Source organism: Dermacentor silvarum, chromosome 6 (assembly GCF_013339745.2).
Source record: "Dermacentor silvarum isolate Dsil-2018 chromosome 6, BIME_Dsil_1.4, whole genome shotgun sequence".
Lineage (NCBI taxonomy): Eukaryota > Metazoa > Arthropoda > Arachnida > Ixodida > Ixodidae > Dermacentor > Dermacentor silvarum.
This window is the reverse complement of record NC_051159.1, coordinates 144871086-144896836: the sequence shown is the minus strand read 5'-3', so window position 1 is coordinate 144896836 and position 25751 is coordinate 144871086. Positions and strand designations below refer to the sequence as shown.

At 44.3% G+C, this 25751-nt stretch overlaps 1 protein-coding gene across 1 annotated transcript in view; it reads left to right on the top strand.

Moving 5' to 3' along the window:
• Positions 1–25751, top strand: part of LOC119456127 (serine/threonine-protein kinase SIK3) — a 98197-nt gene that overhangs the window by 57121 nt on the left and 15325 nt on the right. Inside the window, 10 exon segments of the mRNA XM_037717738.2 lie at positions 4082–4198; positions 5138–5201; positions 5706–5867; positions 7201–7325; positions 9085–9208; positions 11128–11354; positions 15318–15468; positions 16805–16950; positions 23136–23403; positions 24749–24864. Coding sequence (XP_037573666.2) covers positions 4082–4198; positions 5138–5201; positions 5706–5867; positions 7201–7325; positions 9085–9208; positions 11128–11354; positions 15318–15468; positions 16805–16950; positions 23136–23403; positions 24749–24864 — 1500 coding nt within the window.

Sequence of the window (25751 nt, the reverse complement as noted above, 5' to 3'; positions counted from 1 at the left end):
GTGAGTGGCGAAGGGTTGAATGCATCGCTGCTGATATGTTGTGGCCTGAACCGCGGGGCTTCTTCGTACCCCCTTAGCCCGGGGCTTCAGAGTTGACCTTTCCCCGTTCGACCTTCGGGCATGCGCTGTCGCAGCGCGCAACGTCTGGGAACCAACCACGTGGTTCCAAAGTCTTAACACACGCGTCTCCGGATTCGCTGACACTTGCTGCGGGCGGCGCCTGTCGACTTCGTTGATTGGACTTTCCGTTAACCGTAACCAACCCGCGAAAAATTCGAGCGAACTTGCGGTAAGAGGGGCGTTGCTAAAGTGGGTTGTAAAGGGTGGACGGTCGGGAGAGACGGGACCGCCTCGGGATTCCGCTCTATCGGCGCGTGGTTTCCTTCTGAAATTGGGTGTCTCGATCCGTTTATGAATTTCCAGAAACAGTTCGCGGTCGTTCCCTTTTAGCGTGTCCATCTATAGGACTCGTTTCGTATTAGTGCGCGCGCTCTCTGTGCTGTTGAAGCCCCGAATGGTTTCGGAAAGGAACGTGGCTCCGGGCGGTCCGGGAGGATCGAAATAAACGTCGGAGCGCTTTAAACGCGGAAATACATATGAGCTGCGGCGATCATTTAATTTCCTCTTGGAGCGTGCTCTCTCTCTCTCTCACACAGCTCTTTTTTATTTCTTTTTTATTTTACGGAAGTAAACACGAGGCCATAAAACTGTTATTCTGACGAGTTAGATGGTCCGGCGAACGACACGAAACGTATTATGGAGTGCGCCTAAGTTAGAATCACCCGCTGACTTTAACTCTGAAGCACGTGTAAAAAGGGTCATTAGTGCGCGGCCTTCGCGTCGGCACGGGAAGTTTGGATGTGATGTTATACCCCTTCGCGTTAAACGGAAAGCGGTGACCTTCTGGGGAGTGCAACAGACGAAACGTGATGAAGAGTAAAGAAGACTGGTGTTTTACTAACATTTATGAAATGTATTTGAAGAACACGTCATAGAAGACGGCTCTTGTCCGTGTCCCGTCGATTTCTACGGGCCATTATACTAGTTGCACGCGTCAACGCAGTTCCAAGTTCGGCTTCCGCGTGCCCGATGAGTGGCTTTACCGCATAGCGTTGGAACAAAATGGCGGAAGTACGCGCGCTTCTGCTACAGTACTTCTGCTCCCTTTGGGAACATATACAGGGACACTTGGCCATTAAATTATATGGCGCCACCATGCGGGCTTGAAATTCCGCGCCCATAATGTGCGTCACAGGGATATATGCGTCCTAGACGGACCTGCCTCGAGCTATCGACGGCTGCGCCACGCTTTGTCAGACACGCTGCTGACATCATTTTGTCACCCGGATTGTGGCTGAGAGGAACGCAGCTGTCAAATCCGCCGCACGGCGCAGACAATGCGCTGTTTTGCCGAACGCACGGCGCGGCGCAGCGCCGGCCACGCCTTGAGTGCGTGCCTGGTGCGCTCAACGGTGTCGAAAACAAGCCTCAGCGGAAAGCGCCCCGTGCGCTCCGATGCGCGGCGGTGCGAAACAAACCTGGAACTTTTTCGGAGTGGTTACCGTGGTGGCTAAAGTGCAGCGTGAGAAAAGAAGGAAACAAATGCGGTGGGCGGGAGGTTGAGGGGAGAGTGGGAGGGTGCACTGCTTAGACAAAGAAGATGGGCACTTTGCCGCCGTGGTCGATTTTGCCGTCTTTCAATCTTTCTTGGTCTGATTGGCTCTGCAAACTGTTACATACTCCTTGGTTAGACTAGATGAGGGAAATTGACAACATGGCGGAATTCTGCACACGAGGACAAGACGTCTGATGCATTTGTTATCCAAAACCTATCGGCCATCCGTGTCGTGCTCGAACCGCGCATCATTGTCCTCTGCTTCCTTGAATACTTGCACCCCTACTTAACCTGTAGTAAGAGGGCGCTACATGAATAGCGGCCGGTGCTATGGTGGAAACAATTCAAACTGCAGTGTCGTCCGATTCGCCATTTTGCCTGCTTTTGTTGGCTCAGCTAGATGAGGGAATTCGACAGCATATGGTGGAATTTGACATAGTTCAGAATACCATCGATGTCTAGAATGGCATTGGCAATGTCATTGACATCTTGCCTGCTCTGACTGGCTCAAAGTGTGGTTATTATTTCTTTTGTTAGCTCAAAACGAAAATTTGTCAGCAGTCAACGGTGTCCAGAATGAACACACTGTGTGTTCCACATGTCTTACAGCTCATAGAGTTTCATAGTATTACTAAAAGTTAATTAAATTCTGAAGCTTTATGTGCCAGAACCACAATATGATTACGAGTCACACTGTCCTGGGGGACTCCAAATTAATTTGGACAACCTAGGGTTCCTTAACGTGTGCCTAAATCTAAGTTGTGCTCTTGCATTTCGTGACTTCGAGCCCTAACATTGGTCTTGGTCATAACATTACTCAGGCCAGAAAAGCTTTTAGAAAAGTTTTGCTGGCCTAGCTGCACAGGCATCCTGTGTGTGACACCAAATGGGAAAGCAGAAAAGTGCATCCTCTTTTTGGTTTCCCAGCTGTAAAATACAGGGCGGTTATTTGGGGTGTAAAATGACTCGTTTGGATAAGTTCAGTAAGAACTTTTCTTGACACAGCATAACCTTTGCCTCAGAGGGTCAGAGGATGTTCATTGTCTTGTTATTGCAAGTGCATTTGATTAGCACCTGGATGCTGTTGGCATGATTTTCCACAGTGGTCAGGGAATTCTGTCTCAGCAGCCATTGGCAGAAAACAACTTTTTTTCTTTCTTGTTCAGCCTATCCAGCGAAACATAAGTGAACTTTGTTAATCAAGGCCGTTATGATTTAAGGATTCCTTTCACTTGATTCCATTCATTTCATATCTTCCATCATTCACGACTAGCCAATTCTGCTGATAATGCAGGCAGAGTGCCACTTGAACCACTGACAAAGTGTGAGGAGGAATAGCATTGAAATAAAATTGTTACATTATCCTAGTCTAGCAATTGCAGTGATTTCACAGGTAAAAGGCAGAGGTGGCAATGGCAAAGTATGGGCCCTATGAGGCCAGAATGTAGACTGAGGGAGAAAGAGTGATATTGGTGTCGTGCGTCTGATGAGATTGACTTACAAAGACTGGCTGCAAGACGTCATATTTCCCCTCTCCCCTTACACCCCTTGTTTTTCTTTGTTGTGCAAAGCTATTTTTGCAACTATTGATTTGGTGAAGAATGTCCACTCTAAACGTCGACAAAAACTCATTGAGGGCACCATTATAACGCAATGATATTTGGAATGGGTGTTGGGCATGTCAAGGATTATGGGTGGGAAAAGTTAAAAATGTGTGGAATAATTAATTTGGCTTATTGCGAGAAATTGTCAGTTTTGTTGACTGCACTGTGGTTCTTAACAGTGCGTTGTTTCATAGCTATTGGACATATCAAAATGAAACTTGGTAAAAATGAAGTGTAAATAAAAATAAAGTGTGTCCTCGTAGTAACATGCTGCGAAAATTCCAAATGTTTCAAGTTCCTTGGGGACACCATAGAAAATTTATAGACTGGCACCATAACTTTTAAATCTCCCTTGAACAGTGAATGAAGTTTTAGATTTGTTTAAATGGCTCAACATTCCTGCTTGAGACTTTGCACACTTATACAGGAGGCCCCCTATGCTTAGAATCAATCATTGAACACATCTCACTAAGCAGAAGTTTTAGTATATTGAGAGAGTTAATTGTAAGCAGTCACTTGTTAAATGGGGCCAGCACAACAGCTGTGGCTCATCGCAGCTCATGTAGGCGGCGATAAGGTGTGTAAAAGCTTCGAAAGAATTCCACAAGAGCCAGAGATGCCACTTGCAATAGCAGTAAATACACTAGCATTAGAAAATTCTAACAAAGCAGTGTTTCCGTTGTGTGAAAAGACACCCTTGGAATTGCATGGGAATTAAACTTTTAGGCAATAGTACCTGCTTTACCAACAGTTCATGGCTCTCCGAGTCCACATGTTGTGTATAAATGCCTTACAGATTTCCCTGCCGCCTCATCTAATTGCCTTCTCTCACCTACATGTACCTTCTTTTTTGTCATTGCAGGTAGCCATAAAGATTATAGACAAGACACACCTAGACGAGGAGAACCTAAAGAAGATATTCAGAGAAGTTCAGATCATGAAACTTTTACATCATCCCCATATCATTAGGCTATATCAGGTAAGGCAGACACTACTGGTCGTGGTCATCATGCCTAAAATGTATTGTATCTTTATGTGGTAGCCTTGTTTTTGTTTCTATGCTCTTTTTCACACATAGCAGGCAATGCTACATAGGCTAGAGGAGAGGCTCCTCCCACTACTCGCATTCGTGACCCAAAAATAGTCCATCACATGTGAGTTACATGTACAGGTATATGTCGTGCAATTCAATTTGACATTAAGTCTTATACTTACATATTGCTAAATATGACGTAATTATTACGTGGAATTCGTCGCAGATCTGAATCTGTTTACCACCGAAGAAATTGAGTGACGCGTTTCTACAACCATCGGCCACAGCGCACCACTTGCGCTTGTAACTAAATCATAGTATGTCGCATGCTGGAAGCACAAAGATGCATTAATGCATGACTTGACATAATCTATTGTCCAGATGTTGTAGTTGTAACATGTGACATATTTATTCAGTAGAAAGCGCCACAGATCAGAAACAACTGGCAAAGTGAGACTTTTATGAATGTACTTTTATACGTTCATAACTGGCCAAATGACTTTTATAGCTTCCGAAGCATTGCCTGCTAAGTATGAAACGGAGTGTACTAGCATAGAACAAACAATTTCACTGGAACTCTGGATGTATCAAAGAATGAAGCATTGTGTTTGTAAATGTAAATGAGAATTCACCTCCTTTGTGCAATACCTTGCCACAATTTTTACATGTGCTTCTCAAAATAGATTGTGAGATTGCTTGTGAAAACGTGCCATGCTAAAAGGAACATATTGCACTGCCGCTCACAAGTCAAGGACTTTGTAAAGTCACTAATAAGCCTTTTGTAGTGCTGAAAATAATTATACTTATGCTGGTATTTTCACTGTAGGCCTTGCTGCAGTTTGTGTTAAATTACCTAAACCTGTCCATACCCTATATATTTTGCAGGTAATGGAAACGGAGAAAATGATCTATTTAGTCACAGAATATGCAGACAAAGGTGAAATATTTGGTAAGTGGCAGATATCACCTGCATTCTGCGTGTGTTTTTCTTTGTGTGTCTTTTAAGCTCAGTAGACTCCCTTTAAGATAATCTTGAAGGGATAGTGAAAATTGTTTGTCTTATCAGAAGTATATCTTTACAGAATTGAACCACAGAGCTCAGAACCTGCTATTCCTGGTGCATCCAAATATACACAACACAAAATGGTTTCTTCGGCAGTATGGTTTCCTTGGTTTAGCTAAGCAAATTTCTGGAAACATGTTTTACAGTTGTAAAGAATTGAAGGAAGGGTACGGGTCTATATACCATCAGCATAGCAAATATTTCATGCTCGCACATAGTTAATTTGCAGGCACCCAACTCCTGCAGCATACACCTTAGTTACAAAAGTCTCAATTTATAAATTTTTTATGGTAGACCAGCTCACTAAAAATAATGTCATAGTAGCATTGTGCAGGAACTGCCTCAATTTGTGTGTTAAGATTGAGCTTAATGTTGACATCTTTGTGACAGACTACTTGGTGGCCACTGGTCCAATGCCAGAGGACATGGCCCGGCGGAAGTTCAAACAAATAGTGAGTGCTGTCCATTACTGCCACAAGAGGCATGTGGTACACAGAGACCTGAAAGCTGAGAACCTTCTGCTTGACAGTGAGATGAACATCAAGATAGCAGGTGAGTACAGCAAGTTTGGGCAGCCTCTTGCATTGTATTGCAAATAATTATTACGTTCTTGCAAGCATGCATTGTGAGCATTGCATGCTCACCGTCATGTGTGGCAGTGAAGGCATGATATGTTTTGGCACCTGAGAGCTTAATATACAGCTGATGTCAGAAGTTGATGGGGGCATGGTCTTTTCTAGAAAGCTGAATTGCCAAGCAGCTTCTGCTTGCAACCAGTAACCTGAATTCCAGAGTGTGCACACATGCTGCAAAAATATTCATATTTTTTTCGCAGATCCCCCTCCATAAACTTCTAGCAACCATATTAATGTTACTAATTAACTCTAAATAAGCAAGTGTGTGCTTTCTGTGTCGGGAAATGTTTTTTAATATTCGCAGTTCGGGAAATGAGCTCTTGCTCAGTATCTCATAAAACTTCATAGTTATCTGGATAAGTAAGTGTGCATACCTTTCGTGTCACAGACACGATTTCCACCATGAGAGAGGTAGCTGGGCCTTATCTTTGCACTTATATTCATTGTCAATAACAGCTTCTTGTAGTTTTTCAGGTATTGAGAGTGTCACCCATTTTTCCTGAATCACCATTTCTCTTTGATCACATTATTCAATATATAACAACCAGCATTGAATTCCTTTGTTGCTCACACTGTGGAGTTTCAGTTTCGGTGGCACAGTTTCGGTGTCCTTGAATGTGTCGTCTTCAACCCTGGTGCCTTCATTTCACAGTTTTATGGTTTACTTCTCGGCTTCTTTAAGTGAGCTTGAGAGACCTTTTCTTATTTTCATGTCTACAGCGGTGTATGTATTGCAAGAGAAACAGAAGCACCGCTACAACCTCAGTCACCGTGATGTCCATTTTACACCCGGCACCCTCGTGTTGCTTTGGTCACCATCTCGTAAAGTAGACCTTTGTTGAAAAATACTCTCCTGTTACACAGGCCCTTATCGCGTGCTCCGTCAAGTGACCGATGTCACCTGTGAGATCATTCTAGCCAAGGTCACTACGTCCTCTGCTGTGTGACAACCAGTGACATTGTCCAAGTCGCGAGGCTCAAGCCCTAGACCTCTCCACGTGCCTTAGATACTTAGCAGCACCGGGACAGCGCTTTTGCCGCCGGCGGTAGTATTACGATACTATCGACAGATGCTGAAGAGACAAGCCTCCACGAGAAAGATGATGACATGTCTGGGCTCTTGGCACGAGCGAGTGTTTGTCTTGCGGTCTGGCTACAGTGTAAATACAGTGTAAACGGTCTCTGTTGTCTGTGTCTTTTCACACATAACAATATGTTAGTAATTTGTTTACATTCTTTGCTCATTTCAGACTTTGGCTTCAGCAATCACTTTGAACCCGGTAAGAAGCTGTCAACATGGTGTGGCAGTCCCCCCTATGCAGCCCCTGAGCTTTTTGAGGGAAAACAATATGATGGGCCCAAGGCGGACATTTGGGTGAGTCTCATTGAAAGGATTGATCTTGAATGAATATCAAATATATGTAGCAACCTTTGGATCTGTTTTTTGTCAAAACTGAATACGTTTCTTAACTATACAAGGTATGCTCTGCAACTTGCTTTGTTTCCATTTGATCATTTCTAGTTTTCTTGCTTTTGCTCTTTTTGCCAATAATCATTGTCAAACTTATTATGTGGGTCAGGGACACATAAGTCAGAATGCTAGTCTCTATCTAGTATTCTGTGGGGCATTCTGCCATTACCTCCCCCTCCCCTCTCTCCCCAGCGTAGGGTAGCAAACCGGACCTTCCCATCTGGTTAACCTCCCTGCCTTTCCCCTTTCTTCTGTCTCTCTCTCTCTCTTCCATTACTGTGTTCTGCAACATAATGTGCAAGGCGAGTCCAGCTAACATATCTCCTGGCTCTTTTCTAATAGCAATACTGAGAGGACATAGATTTGGTTATATAGTCAAACACCACTATAGTGAAGTGAGAACTCGGAATGTCCCTTGTGTTTATACAGGTCACATCACTTTATTGCATCCCTTAGAGCAATGAATAAGGCAAAATAGGTATGTTAAAAGTAATTAATCTTTATCCTTATACTGATGACATGTTTTTTTTTTTTTAATCAGTGATTATTTTCTACATGTGCCACTTTACAGAATAGTTGAATACCGCTGATGCGATATTGTCAAGGGTGACAGTATGTTTTGTTGGAAGTGCCTGCAATGATGCTAGTAACAGCTCCAGGGAGTTGAATGCAGCTTTATACTTCAAGGCAATAGTGCAGAGGCATCCTTTGCCTGGTCCTGTTATTCAGGCACCGAGTGGACATACATGTTGCCATTGCAAACTTACAACAAAGAGGCTGCACTGGCGTTTGAGCGTAACTTCATTACAAAAGACTAAAGTGCGACCAGGGTTGCATAGATTATTTTATTTAACAAGTGAAGTCATCGTAAAATTCTTCGTTACTATGGCACTGACTGTGCACTTATAAGATGGAAAGCTGCAAAAGGATGGACAGTTTGGCGAGTTGGTACGGTAACATATTCTTGGTTTAAGCGTGAAAGAACACGGACGGTGGCAGAAGAAGACAGGACAAGCGTTAACTCACAACTAAATCTTTATCGGAAAGAGTAACATATATGAGTGATTACAAAAACCGTAGCATAGAAACATCACATGGTCTAAAGGATAACAGTTATCAGATAAAATAAATTAGAAAAATGGTGAAGCCGCAAAAATTCAAACAAGAAAAAGCACTACTTCGCACTGACGCACGTGCTGAGCAAATATTGAAATTCACTGTCTAACAATGATATTGATGCCTGGCTAACACAGGTTTCTCCTAGTCTTTTTATGTGAAATGCCTCAATTATTTCGCGAGGCTAGATGAGAAGCATTGGGATGTTTTATCTGATAACTGTTACCCTTTAGACCATGTGATGTTTGTACGCTACGGTTTTTGCAATCACTCATATATGTTGTTCTTTCCAATAAAGATTTAGTTGTGAGCGCTTGTACTGTCTTCTTTTGCCACCGTCCGTGTTCTTTCACGCTTAAACCAAGAATATGGAAACCTGGCCATGTCCCCTTTGGTATACTGGTCGTTTCATAGTAAAAGTGTTCATTATATTTGCGTTCGACTGTAGTATTGCATGTCAAAGTTCTGCGAGTACGCTGTTGTTTCCATCACTTCTTGTTCAATGCCTCAACTACAATTTTACCTTCCTTCTCTGCCTTGCCCGCAGAGTATGGGAGTAGTCCTGTATGTTCTTGTGTGTGGTGCCCTTCCCTTCGATGGCAAAACATTGCAAAGTCTACGGACGAGCGTTCTCTCAGGAAAATTTAGGGTACCTTACTTCATGACAACAGGTAAGTGACACCTTGCACAGTGCATACATACCAATGTTTTTGCTTGCAGCAACCACATTCTTATGTACTACAGCTACCAACTGCAATTAAGTAGGAGAAATTAAAGGGGTTGAGACATCAAATTTGTGGCTTGCGCGTTCTTTGTTTCAAACGTTTCTTATTGCTCCATGAAGCATGATACACGCTCGAAGATTCATATATTCTTGATAACTAATTTAATATCACATTATTTATGTGAACCATTTTCGGTTTCGGTTTCAGTTTCTGGGCGCCGAATTGGACAGTGCAAAAGTGCAAAGCTACTGTCTAGGTAGCTTGGTCATGTGGGCCCACAACACTGTGACACACGCACTGCTGCATCGCCTGCTATCGCACACACGTTCTGTACCAGCACAAGCAAACAAAAATACGCCGACAGTTGTCATGGCTAGCTGCGGCAGCTCCGAATCTGACTCTACGTTTGCGTCCAATGCGGTTCACTGTACTCTATAGACTAGAGGCTCTTTAGGCTTGCCCGGTGCTGTGGGTCACCGCTCATTGTACGTCACTCTAATGTACTATGACGTTGGTGTTCATCGCGCTAGCGATAGGTCTCGATTGCAAGAACGAGCATTTAGGCACTCTTTAGAAGCGAATTAAAATATATTTTAAATGCTTGCTGTGTCCAACACTTCGTGTTGAGTGCCCTGCATACAGAGGAAGCCTACAGCAGGCTTTCTATAGCTTCAAAATTTGGTGTGTCAACCCCTTTAATGATTTTATATAGCACATGTGTGCCATGTAACTAACCTCCTCCCAAAATAATTATTCCTAGGCATCTTTATCAGTAATAAAACAAGTTCATTTACAGTGGTCTATCAGCTAAATACGACAATTCATGGCAAAGTCATGCCTGCAGGTCCTACTTGAATGGAAAACGTTAACTAATGCTAAATGAGTATGCTTCTAAGACAGCAAGTAGGGCATTCTTACTAAAAACAGAGATGTGGTATGCCATCAAATGGCATAGAAGTGAAAGGTGAAAGGTAATGTCATCTTCGAGTTCTTAAAGCAGCTCTCTGTGATCTAATGGGTTGTAGCCAAGATCAGCTAATTGTTAAGGTAATGCAGTAGAACATTGCTATAAACAAAGTCATATCCAATGCAAAAGTACCTTCCTTAAATGCAGTATATTGCAATTATTTATTATTATTTGATTTGTACACATATACACACAAGGGCACGAAGGTATACACACTGATTTCAGCTGGAAAAGATTTTGTGATTAAGGCCACAATAACATAAAACTATTCCACTCTTTTTATTCCAAATCCACTATTAGCCCCCTGTGATTGGTCAAAATGGCTCGGGCCCCACCCTTGCAGTGCTTGCAAGCATTGCAACGATAAGTCACCCATTGGTGGCTTACCATGCTGAGACATAGCACGCGAGCAGCATTGTATTGCAAGTGTGCTTTACGCTGTTGTTAATATGCAACTGTGTGATTTTGATCACATGAGACTGACATGCTGACTTGCTGGCTGTAGGACCAGCCAAGCCATTGGCCATAATGCTCATGTGCATCCAGAAGGTGCTGTCTCAAGTTGCTTAGTATTGGCATTCTTTGCTACAGGAAAACATACTCTGAGCCGCAAGTGAACAAACACCCACTTCACTGTAACCAATATTGTCTTGGACTTTGCATTTTTGGTTTCATTATAGCAGCAAAATACTTATTTAAATGAAGCATAGTCAACCAAATTTTAGATTTACCTAACTTTATCTGATTAGTCATTGTATCCATTTGTTATATCAAGCGTTGGCTATCGTAGATTATTTTAAAAATAATTACATTGCGTGTTTGATGATGTATGCATGACCGTTACCGCCTGGGTATGCGTGTGTGTATGATCTTGACGATGTGCACCTCTTGTTTGCAGAATGTGAGCAGCTGATCCGACAGATGTTGGTGGTAGACCCCGACAAGCGCTGGTCCATTCGGCAGGTGGTGCAGCATCGGTGGATGCGAATGGGCACACCGTACCCCGAATTTGATCGTCTCATGGAGATGCCAGCAGCCACGCCCACCGTCCACGAGAAGCTCGACCCCATAGTGTTGCAGCACTTGCTTCAGTTGCCAAATGTCACACAGGAGCAGATTGAACAGGTTTGTGATCATGGCTGGCACGGCGCTCATGCTTTTATCAGCACTGACAGCTTTCAGGTGGTAGGTTTTTCAGAAGGAGCTGTGTTCATGCATGTGTGTGCGAGTGTGTGTGTGTGCGTGCACGTGTGTGCGAGCGTTTGTGTATGTGCGTATGTGTGCGTGCCTGTAATATGTGTATTTGTGTGTGCATGTTGAGTTAAGTCCGTCTTCTATTTACACATGTGTCACCATACACTCCAGAGCAATCGGATTGCGCTCGCTTAAAGTCGAGATTGTAAAACACCATTTGTGTCATGCATGCAATATAATGTCTCTTATGCAATAGAATTGGCGAATGACATTCAAGAAATTTCGGATGTGGCCAAGCACATCTTACACAGAGTGATGGAGTGGTAACAGTGATAATTCTGTGAAAAGTAGTCACGTAGAAAATTGAAAACAACTTGTGTGTGCCTGTGTACATTTCACAACCTATGGTTAATGCTTAGGTTCATGGCTCAAATTTTTAGAAACAATTTTTAGATGCCTTTCGCCATGTTTTGTTTTTATAAATTGGTGATTAAAAGCAGAGAAGAACGAGGTTTCAGGTAGAGTGAGAAAAATATCTATTTAAGGCAGGGAGATTAACCAGGCTTAACCAGCCTGGTTTGCTACCCAGCTCTGTAGTAAGGTGAAAGGGGAGGAAAAGATTAAGAGGTGGAGAGAAAGTCAAATGTTGTATGTACACTGGAATCACCAACTTAATGAAGACTCTCACCACTGTGTCACAGATGCTTGCTCAGTCCAATTCCTTTAGGAATCACAGCAGCACATTTGTGGGCTTTCGCAGCTGTGATGTGTGAGACCATGGTTCCAAGATCTTGTCCAGTGAAAAAAGGTCTTCAATCTAACTGGTTTAGAGTGGTGTGCAGGACAAACCTTTCATTTTCAAAGTACGGGCCGTGGCACAGAAGGTGTTCTGCTATTCCTTCACCACCACATGGCATTGCATTCAGCGCTGTCGGCATTCCTATTAAGAATGAGTATGCATTGGTGAATGCAACATCCAGGTGGGAGTGACAGAGTAGTGTTTCTCCACTTTGGTGAAGGCCAAGTAACAGGTTGAAAGTCCCAAGAAAGTATAAGTGATCATAAATGAAAGTGAGTCTTTGGTTCATGTAAGCAATGAAAATTTGATTAAAGCTTGTTACAGCTGTTAATGCGATATATCTGTGCTATTAAACTACAAAAGTTACTGGTAGCATCAAGAACACTTGCCCAATTAAAGGGCTTTCATTATGAGCTGTACAGTTTAATGCTCTGAAAGCCTAAGTTGCGTTCTGCTCAAGAAGTGACGTGTAAATGGTCGCATGTAGAGCCTAGTTTTCACAAGGAACAGTGCAAATAAGAGAACGAAAGGTGGCAGCTGTGAAAGCATTGTATGCATAATGGATGAAGCGGAACAGAGAACACGAAGCATAAGTAGGTTGAGTGCATTTGTGGCACATGGGGGACTGTTAACAGCTGGTTCACTGCCACAGTGTGTGGGCCCAATGTGAGACCTGTGGTCTCCAAGCTTTTTCTTGGAGGTCACGGGTGCTGGCTGGGAGAAAATCCTTTACTTTGTGACCTAGATGTGCAACCTGAGGTCGTGCAGTATAATGCGCATGTGCATGTTTAATTAAAGCAGTATGTTTCCCAAGGCTAGGCTTCACAGTTGTGCCATAAGAAAATGCATAATTTTCACTGCTGTCGCACTCTCCAAACTACAGTAAAACCTGTAAATAAGTAATTCTGGTGTAAATATAGTCGCAATGAATCCCCCACCCTGTCGCCATTGTACCTAATGTATTGGCACACCGCTTAAGCCGTAGTCGCCTATCGCATGCCAAGTGATTAGTGCATAGTATTTACTTCATTTTTCAGTGCGTACAAGCATGGAATTGGCGAAATGTCATATGCGCAGACCATAGATAGTGAAATTGTGGCACGCGGACCTTTCCTGGACTGCAGTCGCCACCGATAGTGACGTCAAAATATGGTGTTTTCTGCTTCCGTAGCTTCTTGCACTTCTGTGTCGTTGTAATGGAGGATGGCCCTTCCGTATCTGACGTGGCTAGTGCGTTGACCATCATGAGGGCGTTTGCAGAGAAGTGGGGCCTGATGGAGAAACTGGCTCGAGGCCTTGTTGAGTTTGAGGATGCCGTTGTTGCTGCAAAGCCGCTACGGCGGCAAGTAGTAGTAGTACACAACTTTATTGAGGTCCTGAGAGGCTAGGCAGGGGGCCCTAGCACGACGCTATCATGAAAAGTGACGGCAGCGGGGAGGGAATGCTTCGTCTACCTCTCGTTTCAATGAGTCTCTCAAATTAGAGATTATGCAACCTGCATTACTAAACTTGCGGGAAGACAGCTTACGTGATGTGATGCCATCTTGGCACGCCCATTCTTTGCACACGCGGCAGATTATGTCTAAAGCAGGGTGTGCAGCTGCTTATGCACTCAGCCGCACTTACAGCCATGCACAGCCACGGCCGAGAAGCGCGTCAGAACTCAAGACGGCGCACCAACTTATCCCCCCCCCCCCCTTCCGCCTCGTCGCGTGTGCTTGATCGCTTTACTGTGAGCTGGCTCCCGTCCCTCTCTTTCCCTTTGCTCGCACGGGAAGGTGGCACTCGTGCAGTCACCATCTTTCTTGTCTCACCCTCGCACGCTTTCACTTGCACCTAAAGCACATGTGCGCGAGGCACGATAGGATCTTATCACACGTGGACTTTATATGGAACATGACGCTGCTCCACTTCGGCGGTCGCTCTTGAGAAGTGTGTTCACAAGCAGCCGCTTGTAATTGAATCATTTGACCATCTGCATCCAGAGAAGTTTCTATTTCTTGTCTCTGCATTCCTTTGTGGCGGCAGTGAAATTTCGTTATATTGGAATCACGTATGAACACGCTTCGTTATATTGAGGTTCCAAATACTACATGGTTACTACAGGTTATGTTACAGGTTACTACAGGTTATGAAAAGTTAAACACTTCTTTATATTGAGCATTTCGTTATATTGAAGTTCGTTATATCAAGGTTTAACTGTACATCGCTTAGTGCACACCTGATCCACGTTCCCCGCCAACTATGTATCTACAGCATTTTATTGTATAGCTCACAATGATAGAAACAAAGCATGTGCACAGATGAATGCATCAGTGGCAGGATCCAGACCTGCAGTGACAGAGGCATAAACTGTGGTAAGGGCTTGTTTCGGGAGACAGTTCTGTTTGTCTGAGAGACATGCGCAAGGGCACCCATCAGGGAAGGCCAGATCTTCCTGCAACACCCTTGCTCTCCACCCCTTGGTGCCTTTTTGACCACCTAATTTTCACCCCATACAACCAAGATTCCGCACATCCCTAGCAGCCACGCTGGAATACTTTGTCAAACATAAAAGCAGCCAGAAGTATTGCTTAGTTTTCAGCACTCTTAAATATACCAGAGCACACGACAGTCTTCCAGATTCACAGTCATCTGTCTGACCTGCAGGACACCAAGTGCTCTGAGGCAGACTAGCACACCTATTATGGGAAGGGTTGGATTGCTAATGGGGGGAGATGGCATTGCCCATTGCCTGCAATGTTGTGTAGTTGCATTCTACTTTATCAGAGATTGGTGTTGAGAAAAGCAAAACAAAATTGTTTGTGGAGCTTTGCTGTGCTCACGTAGTTGTGCAGCGTTGATTCTGTAAGGATCTGAGAACTTTCTCATGTAATTTTCTTTTGTAATTTACACATGCAGGCTGTTATTATTTATTTACTTTTTATGTATTTTATTGTGATTTTTTTATTTAACTCTCTCTCTTTGTGTGTGTGTGTGTGTGAGCGCGCGCACAAGTTACTTGTGCCAGAATATTGTATTTCAGGCTTGAGTTGTTGCTTTATGAAATTTCTCATTACCTTCATGCTGCTGTGTTGCTTGCCTTATTGCTGCAGTCTGTGCTGGAGAAGAGGTTCGACCACTACAGTGCGATCTACCACCTACTTTATGACAAGCTGCAGAACCAGCAGAAGCTCGCTCTCTTGCCTCAGAACCTCCCACTAACTGCGCAACCACAAAGGAAGTCCAGCATCACTACAGGCATTGGTAAGAAAGAGAGAGATTATTTGCAACAAGATGGTGATTTGGGCTAGTTGGTTGACGTTCATATTTGACTTAGATTGAAGCACACTGAGACACGGACACAGAAAGGAAGTAGACAGGACAGCGCTTGACTCTCAACAGATTTTTTATTGGACAGAAAAAAACCTTTATAAAGGTGTTACAGTATTTTCGCGCATGCGCAAACAAAGCAAGATTTTCGACACAAAGATGAAGTAACTCGTGAAATAGTCGAGGCGTACAATATTAGAAAAAGGGGTAGCGATTGCGTCAGTCAGACAACCATTAGGCTTGCATGACAAAGTATGCGTATCTGGACAGATGACAATTGTGCTAGTTTTCTAGGTTAAAGTCTTGGTGCTCCTGTCATGATAATAACAACCTGTGCCACATCTTGCTTTGTTTGCGCATGCACGAAAATACTGTAACACCTGTATAAATCTTTTTTCTGTACAACAAAAAATCAGTTGAGAGTGAAGTGCTGTCCTGTCTACTTCCTTTCTTTGTCTGTGTCTCAGTCCGCTTCAAACTAAGTCAAATATGAGAGATTATTTACTGAGAGGCACACACGTTGGCTTGAGCTAGCTCCTTCTATGCATTCTGCACTAGCAAACGGGATGGGGAGGAGACTCAGTGGTGAAAGATGGTGAGAAAGAAAATAAGGTCCTAACCACATACATGTACGCAATGCTGTGTCCTTTAGCTAAAGCCAAGGGTCTTGTATCAGCTAGCTCTGTGCCAAGCCTGCAAATTTCCTTATGTCATCATGCCAGACACCGTCTTCCTTTGTCACTTATCTGTTACTCTATCAGTTAGCTGCTCTCTGCATTACACGACCTGCCCAACTCTACTTTTTTCTAATCTCAACTACAATATCAGATGCCCGCATTTGCTAACTAATTCATACTTCTGAGTTTGTGGCTCTTATTGCTGTGCTTATAATTTTCTGTTCCATAACTTGTTGCATGATCCCTAGCTCCAAAGTAGGGTGAACAAAACTGCTACAGAACTGCGCATGGCACCATAGTTTCCTGGTAACTCTGAAAGTGCAGTGTCCCTAGCTGACCTTGGCTTGAAACATCAGGTGATAATGCACTCTTTAGCTAAGAGAGCTTTTCTTCCACAACTCTCACAAACAATTCTACATGAAATACACTGTTCAAAATGAAGTGTTTGCTAAGTCTTGTGCTACAACTCGCCTTAGCTCTCTTGGTATGTTTTAGCATGACTATGTTACGAAAGCATTGTCACTGCTAAATTTTATGCTGTTTTGCTACTTGTTTTGCCTTCTGACCTTGGGGCTACTTGTGGGTATTTGTAGTGGAAAAGAACCCGCAGCCAGTTGAGTCTGACACGGAGCCACAGCAGCAGCAGCCACAACCAAACCTGGTCCCGAGCCCTGTGCTGACCGTCAGCCCCATGCCGGAACTGCAGCCCATGTTGAGTGGCGATCAGTCACTAGAGAAGGTATGGGCACAAGCTGCGTCAGTTCTTAAGTTGCTTCGGTTTCTCCTTTTTTTTCTCTCTCTCTCTCTTATTAGAGTATCAACCCATTACAGTTACAGCCTGTCCGTATAATGCATTACGTGGGCATCCAAGATGTAAACAGCAGTGGCAGCACTGGTAGCATCATCTTGTTATGCTTCCTTTAACTGCAACACGTTAGAAACATCCTTGTGTTGCTCATTGCTCTCACAAAAGGAGAAAAAGAAAAGTCAAAATACCTTAGCAGAGGTAGCAGAGGTGGAGCAGAGATTCGAAGGTCTTAGATTCAAATCCTCCTCCAGTCCACTACATTTTCAGGCTTGGAGTGGCACCTGACACCGGCAAAAAAAAAAAAAAAAATAAGCCAAGAGCCAGTGGGGCAATACTAGTTGAGGTGCAACCAAATTAGGAAGGCCCACTAAGCTTCAACAAAAAGGCACCTCTCACCAGAACAGGAATTGGCCTCCCTAGTTAATGCAGTATTTGGCCACTACCTCACTCGTGACCCCTGTGATTAACCCATGGCCCGCAGTCCCCAGCGGCTGCGGAGCACCTGACCAAGGTGGCAGTCAAACCTGCGACATGGCAGAGGGTGCTAAGAATCTCTGTTCTGGACAGGCCGCCACTGGAATCTGAAACTGGCTACGTTCAACACGCGAATGCTCTCAAGGGAGGCTAGCTTAGCAGGGCTGTTAGAGGAATTATCAGGCATTGCCTGGGATATTATTGGCCTTAGTGGGGTTATAAGAACTGCTGAAGCTTATACAGTGCTGACTAATGGCCACGTCCTCTGCTACAGAGGTCTTTCTCAGGCTGGTGAGCAAGCAATCAGCAACTACGGCATCGATTCTAGGAACACTAGAGAAAAGATGTTCGAAGAATTTGCCAAAAGAAATAGGCTTCGAATAATGAATACCTTCTTCAAGAAGCGTAGCAACAGGAAGTGGACCTGGAAAAGCCCTAATGGAGAAACAAGAAATTAAATAGATTCATACTCTCTGCCGATCCCAGCATAGTGCAGGATGTAGAAGTGTTACGTAGGGTACAGTGCAGTGACCATAGGTTTGTGAGGTCTAGAATTTCTCTCAATTTTAAGAGAGAAAGAGTAAACAGGAAGAAACAGGCCAACCTAGATGCAGTAAGTATAAAAGCAAACTAATTCAGGCTGGTGCTCACAAACAAATATGCAGCTTTAGAACAGGAAGATGAAGATAAGATAGACGTAATGAAAGAAACAGTAACTAGGCTGATCTCAGAAGCAGCAATTGGAGTGGTAGGTAAGACACCAAGGCAACCAGTAAGTAAGCTGTCAGAAGTAACAGAGGACCTAATAAAGAAACCACAAAGCATGAAAGTTTCAAACTGAAGAGATCAGATAGAATTTGCTGAACTGTCAAAACTGATCAACAGTGAAGAAGAAAGTAAGGGATATTCGAAATTATAATGTGAAAACGATTGGAAAGCCATAAAATTCGGACGCAACATGAAATCAGTGAGAAGAAAACTTGGCGTAGGACAAGGCAAGATGTATGCACTGAAAGATAAGCAGGGTAATGTCATCAGCAATTTCGATGACATAGTAAAAGCAGCAGAAGAATTCTATACTGACCTGTACAGTACCCAGAGCAGCCAAGCTACTTTCATTCGAAGTATACATTGATGAACAGGATACAGAGGCTCCTTCTATATCTAGCGATGAAGTTAGAAAGCCTTGCCAGACATGACCCAGGGAAAAACTGCTGGAGAAGATGGAACAACAGTCGAATTAATAAAAGATGGAGGAGATATCATGCTTGAAAAGCTTGTGGCCTTTAATACGCAATGCCTCACAGACTTCAAGTGTACCAGAGAACTGGAAGAATGCCAACATTATACTAATCCATAAGAAGGGAGACGTTAAAGAATTGAAGAATTATAGGCCCATTAGGTTGCTTTCAGTACTGTATAAACTATTCACGAAGATAATTTCGAATAGAATCAGGGCAACACTTGAATTCAGTCAACCAGGAGAATAGGCTGCCTTCAGGAAGGGATATTCTACTATGGATCACATCCATGTCATCAATCAGGTAATTGAGAAATCTGTGGAGTACAATAAACCTCTCTATATGGCTTTCCTAGATTATGGAAAGGCATTTGATTCAGTAGAGATACCAGCAGTCATAGAGGCATTGCGTAATCAAGGAGTAAAGGAGGCATGCATGAATATCTTGGCAAATATCTACAAGGATTCCATAGATACCTTGGTTCTCCACAAGAAAAGTAGAAAGTTACTACAGTAGAACCCCGCTGTTACGTTTTTCACGGGACCGTAAAAAAAGAACGTAAGAGCCTGGAAACGCAAGAGCCAGGAAACAGGAAAAATTGAGAAATGGGAGTAGTGTTGAACTGCACACAATATTATTTTAATTCTTACGTGCGACAAAAAGTAGTTTCGCCCGACAGCCGAAGTATCGATTGCGATGAGCTATACAAAGTAAGAATAGTAGTTTTATAGTCTGTATAAACTTGTAAACATTCGGTTATTAACTAATTAACAAACATGGTGTCAGCGCCCACAGGCAAACATGAACACATCACATTCGATGAGCGCGGACACGCGCAGTTAAGCGCCGTTGCAGAAGCGAGCGAAGTGAACTTCGTGCTGTTGTCTATCGCTTCAACCCAAACTGAGCGCTGAGAACACACAGCACGCACAAAACCACGAGCCGCAGACGCACCTACACTGCGTAGAATCTGCCCCCACACAGATCGCTTTCAAGATACGGCCCGCGGTATGATGCCAGAACACAACGCTGCCCGCTATCCCCCCCCCCCCCCCCTCGCTCCCTTGCTGGTGCCTGGAGCGCAGCGGAAGGAGGCGTGCTTCCTCCCTGCTTTTCTTTCGCGCGCGAGACGCGGTCGTCGGCTCCCCTCGCATGCTTTCACTCGCACATTCAGCATACAGCCGCGCGGCTCCCCTCGCACGCTTTCACTCGCACATACAGCATACGGCGCGCGGCGGCGACGTATGCTGTATGTGCGAGTGAAAGCGTGCGAGGGGAGCCGATGACTGCGTCTCGCGCGCGAAAGAAAGCATACGGCGCGCGGTGACGGCGTTATCGCCCTTGGACTTTATATGGAACATCTATGAGCCAAAACCAATTTCAGGCCGCAACGCGTCATAGACATCATCTTTAGATAGCAAAAGCGATATCAAAGGCCATACTTTTGCTGGCGGAAACCGAAAATACGTAATAAATGTCGCCCCCAGCACTTTGGGCGGCTAATGCCATCGTCAAGCAACCAAGCCAAGCGACATGAAAAGTCAAAATGGCCGCTCGGGCCGGCGCGGTGTGGCAGTTCGCAACGTATGATGCGGGAACAGTCCTACAGTTGCGACGTAACAGCGGGCTTACCAATGCATTGGGTTCTATGGGAGCTGTGCCGGGACTGGCCGAAAACGACGTAACAGACGGGAAAACGCAGCACCCGGGAACGTAACAGCGGGGTTCTACTGTATCAAGAAAGGGGTCAGACAAGGAGAAACAGTATCTCCAATGTGATTCACTGCATGCTTAGAAGTATTCAAGCTCTTAGACTGGGAGACTGAGCACTTAGGAGTGAGGATCTAAGGTGACTACCTCAGCAACCTCTGGTTTGCAGATGACATTTTCCTATTCAGCAACGATGGGGACGAATTACAACAAATGATGGAGGACCTTAACCGAGGAAGTGGAAGAGTGGGGTTGAAGATTAATATGCCGAAGACAAAGATAATGTTGAATAGCCTGGCAAGAGAACAAGAATACAGGATCGGCAGTCAGCTTAGTCTGTAAAGGAGTACATTTATCTAGGTCAATTACTCACAGGGGGCCCTGATCATGAGAAGGAAATTTACAGAAGAATAAAATTGGGTTGGAGTGCATACAGTAGGCATTACCAAATCCTGACTGGGAGTTTACCACTGTCGTTGAAAAGAAACGTGTACAATCATTGCTTTCTACCGGTGCTAATATCCCAATGGGCAATGAAAGTCCAGTGGACATCCACTGGTCCACCAGTTTTGGACATATGGATGTCCGTCGGAGATCCACGGAAATCCACCTGATTTACTACGGACGTCCATAGGATGCTTATGCGCAAGAAAATTGGCAGTCCGTCGAACATCCGATGGCTGCCAAAACCGTACATTCGGACGTTACAGGGACATGCAAAACCATGCACTTGGGCCTTTTCTGTACATCCATCGGACATCCACAGGAACACAGTTATTGAAACTTCAGCAGCGACGAGGTTGCAAATTCGGGGTGCTTGAACTGTGGACATTGTTATTTTGATTTTCTTGTGGAAGCGTGCAATGTTGCCACAAAAAATTTTGTGAATTCACGATCGAGACTTTATGCAATGTCCATGGCAGATATCGCTTACACCATATACGCAGTGCAGAAGCTGTTCAGAAATAATCAAATAGATGATGTCCCATGGATGTCCCTCTGTCGTCTGAAGCATGGCATCCGCATAAAATCTAGTGCAGTTGTTCTTAGGACACACATCGTCCCTGGGCAATCCTGGGGATAATTGGCTCTGGGCGTGGACGTCCGGATATGATTCGAATGTCCGCCGGATTTTCATGGCCCATTGGGATATGGGGCAGAAACTTGGAGGTTAACAAAGAAGCTTGAGAACAAGTTAAGGACCCCACAGAGACCGATGGAACGAAACATGTTAAGTGCAACGTTAAGAGACAGGAAGAGAGCGGTGTGGATCAGACAGCATACGGGGATAGCCGATATTCTAGTTGTTAAGTGCAAAAAACGGAGCTTGGCAGGCCATGTAATGCGTAGGATGGATAACCGGTGGACCATTAGAGTTACAGAATGGATACGAAGAGAAGGGAAGCGCAGTCGAGGACGACAGAAAACTAGGTGGGGTGATGGAAGGATGGATGGAAAAATGGTCGCGCTAGTTTCCTAGCCCGAAATGAAGTTAGGAAATTTTCAGGCGCACTTTGGAATCGGCTAGCGCAAGACAGGGGTTATTGGAGATCGCAGGGAGAGGCCTTTGTCCTACAGTAAACATAAATATAGGCTGCTGATGATGACCTTACACTAATGATTGCATGTCTCTCCATCACATGTGCAGAACATGGCTGTTGCGAACAAGCTTAAGTGTGGTCTAGTTCACGTCAGCATCACAAAATGGCACCACCAATGCTTGTGCACATGTCTGCCTATCTGCTGTTGTGATATTCCACCAACTGTTTACAGACGGGCTAAAACTCGATTATAGTCTTTTGTTCTCTTATTCAGCGGCACATTTCACTTCCCTGTCTTCGCACAGATTGCCTTGTAACTTGCAGGAACTAAAATAATCTTTTAGGAAAAACGTAAGTAAGAACTGCACAGGTGTATTGTGCAGAAGAAAGTGGAAGAAACAGCACCTGTAACTACACTACATGTCCTGCACTTCCATGTAGTCCTGATTTTTGCTATCCTGTAGGATTGTTATTTCTGGGTGTTACAGTAAGTCACGTGTCACAAGCGACTCCAAGACCGAAAGCAAGATTTTATAATATGTCAGTTTCTGTTATATTTCAAGTGGCATTAGTCCAGAACAAACTAAATGATGTGTACCTTACTGTTAATAATTCTGGCGCCTGTGTCCCAGTGATGTCCGTTGCTGTTATTTCATAATCTGGTCTTGCGCAGTGAGTCTTTCATTGCCATATCATGCTTGTACACAACCTGTGCAAATTTTTTTTCTGTCATTCGTGATTTCTTCTTCTTTTTTTTTTTTTTCCTGCTGGAGATGTGCTGTTGCATTTTATTCTGCTGTACCAGGCCAAATGCCGAAGGCTACAAATGCAGTGCTGTGACCTGTGCATAGGTCCTGTTGTGCGAGGATTACTTCAATTACTTAGAAAAATAAATGCATACTATAACATGTAACACAAGTCCTTATGTGTCATCTGAAGTGTAACTCGAAAAATCCACTTGCAGCCCATCAGTGGATGTACAGTGAGGCGCCGTAAGCTCCTCTTATCAATGTTGTTGGTTGGTTGAGAAGCTCTTCGAGCTGTCATCCCTTTCATCCTTGAGTCCTTCATCACCATACATTATAATAATGGGAACAGATATAAGTAATTACCAATCACTTTCCCTCTCCACGCTTCTGCCTGCTTGCAGTTCGGGGAAATTGAACTGGAGTCCGACAGCGAGGAGCTCTGGCCCGACCAGCAGGTGCAGCCAGCGGTGTTCCGGCGGCACACTGTGGGGCCCGGGGATCCCGCTGAGGGGGAGTGCCCCCCTCCTCCCCCCATGGGGGCCCTGCCCGTCAGTGCTCTGCCCCACACAAACTTGCCCCAGAACCTGCCCCGTGTCCAGCACCACCCGCCACACAACTTCTCCGTCAAGGACCAGCACCTGCTCAAGCCACCACCCGCCATGGGAGCATGTGAGTGTCGCCACTTGGGGTCCGTATTACTGCTGACAGTGGCGTATGTGAGAGGTTCATTAACTTGATATTTTAAGCATCCAGCACACTGAAGATTGCCCAAGCACTTGGAAAGAAAGGACAAAGCAGTAACTCATAAAATAATCGTAAATATGTTACTAAGACAAGCAAACACGTTCCGACACCAAACACGACGTGACTAACAGTAATACAAGATACACACATTGACAAATCACAATCCGGTGAAAGGTTGTCCTATAAGTTTTGGCAACCTAGATTCACTTGGTGTTCTCAAATGGAATGTTGCTAAGATGGAAGCAGTGAAGGTGGCCACTCGCGGCATGCTGTGATGGCGAGAAAGAGTTGAGTGAGGAGGCTGGTACAGTCTACGAAGTGACCCCAGCTGCAGCAAGGATGTGCAGACCGCTGGCACAGAGTAAGGGCAGTGACTGGGCAGTTAAAGGGGCCGTAAAACAATTTTTGAACATAGTAAGAAAAGGTTGCTAATCTGTAGAAGAGGCTCCTGTGAACATGTGAGCTTAATATTATTTCACTGCATGCAGCAGGAAATTTGCAGTTTCGTGTCAAGAACAGTGAGGAATCACTTGCTCTCACCTCCACAATGTTATTGTGCAGTGTCCTCACAAGCAGCAATGCCCACCAACAGCTATTGACTGATTTCGGGATCGAGAGAATATTATCAGTAATACTATTACTGCTAATTTTGAGTTCAATAAATAAAATATGTCCACAATTTCAAAATGGACAGCAAAAATTATTTCAACTTTGCACTGCTGGTCTACACACGACAGTTGCACATAGCTGCGTCTGCTGCGTGAGACCTCCGAGATAGCAGTGGCGTGCTGCGTAGTCTAGTCTACCGCGGCCACCACAGGGTGCCACGACAAGCCCTCTTGCAACCGAGACACTCAACTTTTGGGCAGGGCATTGCTTGCCCCCTTGCCTTCTCTTATGTAGCTTCCAGCATGCTAGTGGAGGTGAAAGGAGAGAGAAAGCCGCTTATCAGTGCGATAACTAGGTCTAACTCCGCTTATACTTGAATCATATAAAACATTTTTGCAGAAGGAGATTTGTGAGGTGACGTATTTTAGTGAGGTCATTCTATCATTAGTTAGAAAAATGTCTCAGGGCCCCTTTAACAAGGAAGACGTCAGTCTCCAGACAACATTCCAACAAGGGAATGTGCTTGATGAAGACAAGTTCCCTGTCAAAATGTTGGCTCCAGGCAGCGACTTACCTTGTGTATGGTGCATCTCTTAAATTCTCTCTGTCAGCTGACCTTGTTCAATGTCCGTGTATGTGTTGTCTTTCTCTACTCCAACAGTTGTGGGCTTTGGCCGGCGTGCCTCAGATGGTGGTGCCAACATCCAAATGTTCTTCCAACGTCATTTGTGTCAAGGCCAGTACAGCCACCCATCGAGCAAGGAGCTGCTCTCACCTGTGAGTCTGAACGCTGTTCCTGTGCAGCGGGATTTCCTTACTGAGCATGTGACATGCATTTGTTTGTTGTGAAGCGGGTGATTGCAGCAGTAATTCCTCTCTTAATGTGGTTAAAATGCCTTGATTCTTTGCATTTCATGGGCATTTAGTGTATTTACACATATCTAACGTGCACCTTTTTTCCGAGAAAATGGGCCCGGAAATTTGTTGCACGTTACCATCGGAAACAAAGTCAAAACCGCATTCATGGCGATGGAAACAGCTTACTGTTAGAGCCATCAGGCACAGAGTCATCACCATCACAAAATGGTAACAGAGCATGTTTTTGTAAAGGTTGCTTTTGGTTCATTTTAGGCTTGCCTACGATCTAGAGCAGTATTCTTGGCCAATAACTTTTGGACGTACTTTTGCGGGATATTGCGCAACTCGGAACCGGGTGCGTTGGCATAATCGGCCGCTAGTATTTCTTGCACTGTGCCAAGCTTGCTATCTCCACACAGTGCTAGGAACACTCTCAGATGCATACTTCGACAACTCTGATGCAGTCTTGTGAAAGTGATTGTAGCACAGTCAAACCTCGATATAACGAACCTCGATTTAACGAAATTTGTGATGTAACGAACTATTTTTATTTCCCCACCTTAGTTCTATTGAATTAACAAAACCTCGATATAATGAAATGCTCAGTATAACGAAATTTTTCGCTGTAAGTACAACTTTGTTATATCGAGGTTTGACTGTATCTCTAAAACTGATCGCTTGAGAATAATGCCCCTGTGTGCTGGGTATCTGTGGCCACTGAAGCACGAATGTTGACGATGACGCTGCCGCGTTCAATGTGAAAGCTGAATAATACAAAAAATCACGTCTGTGAAGTTAAATTTTGC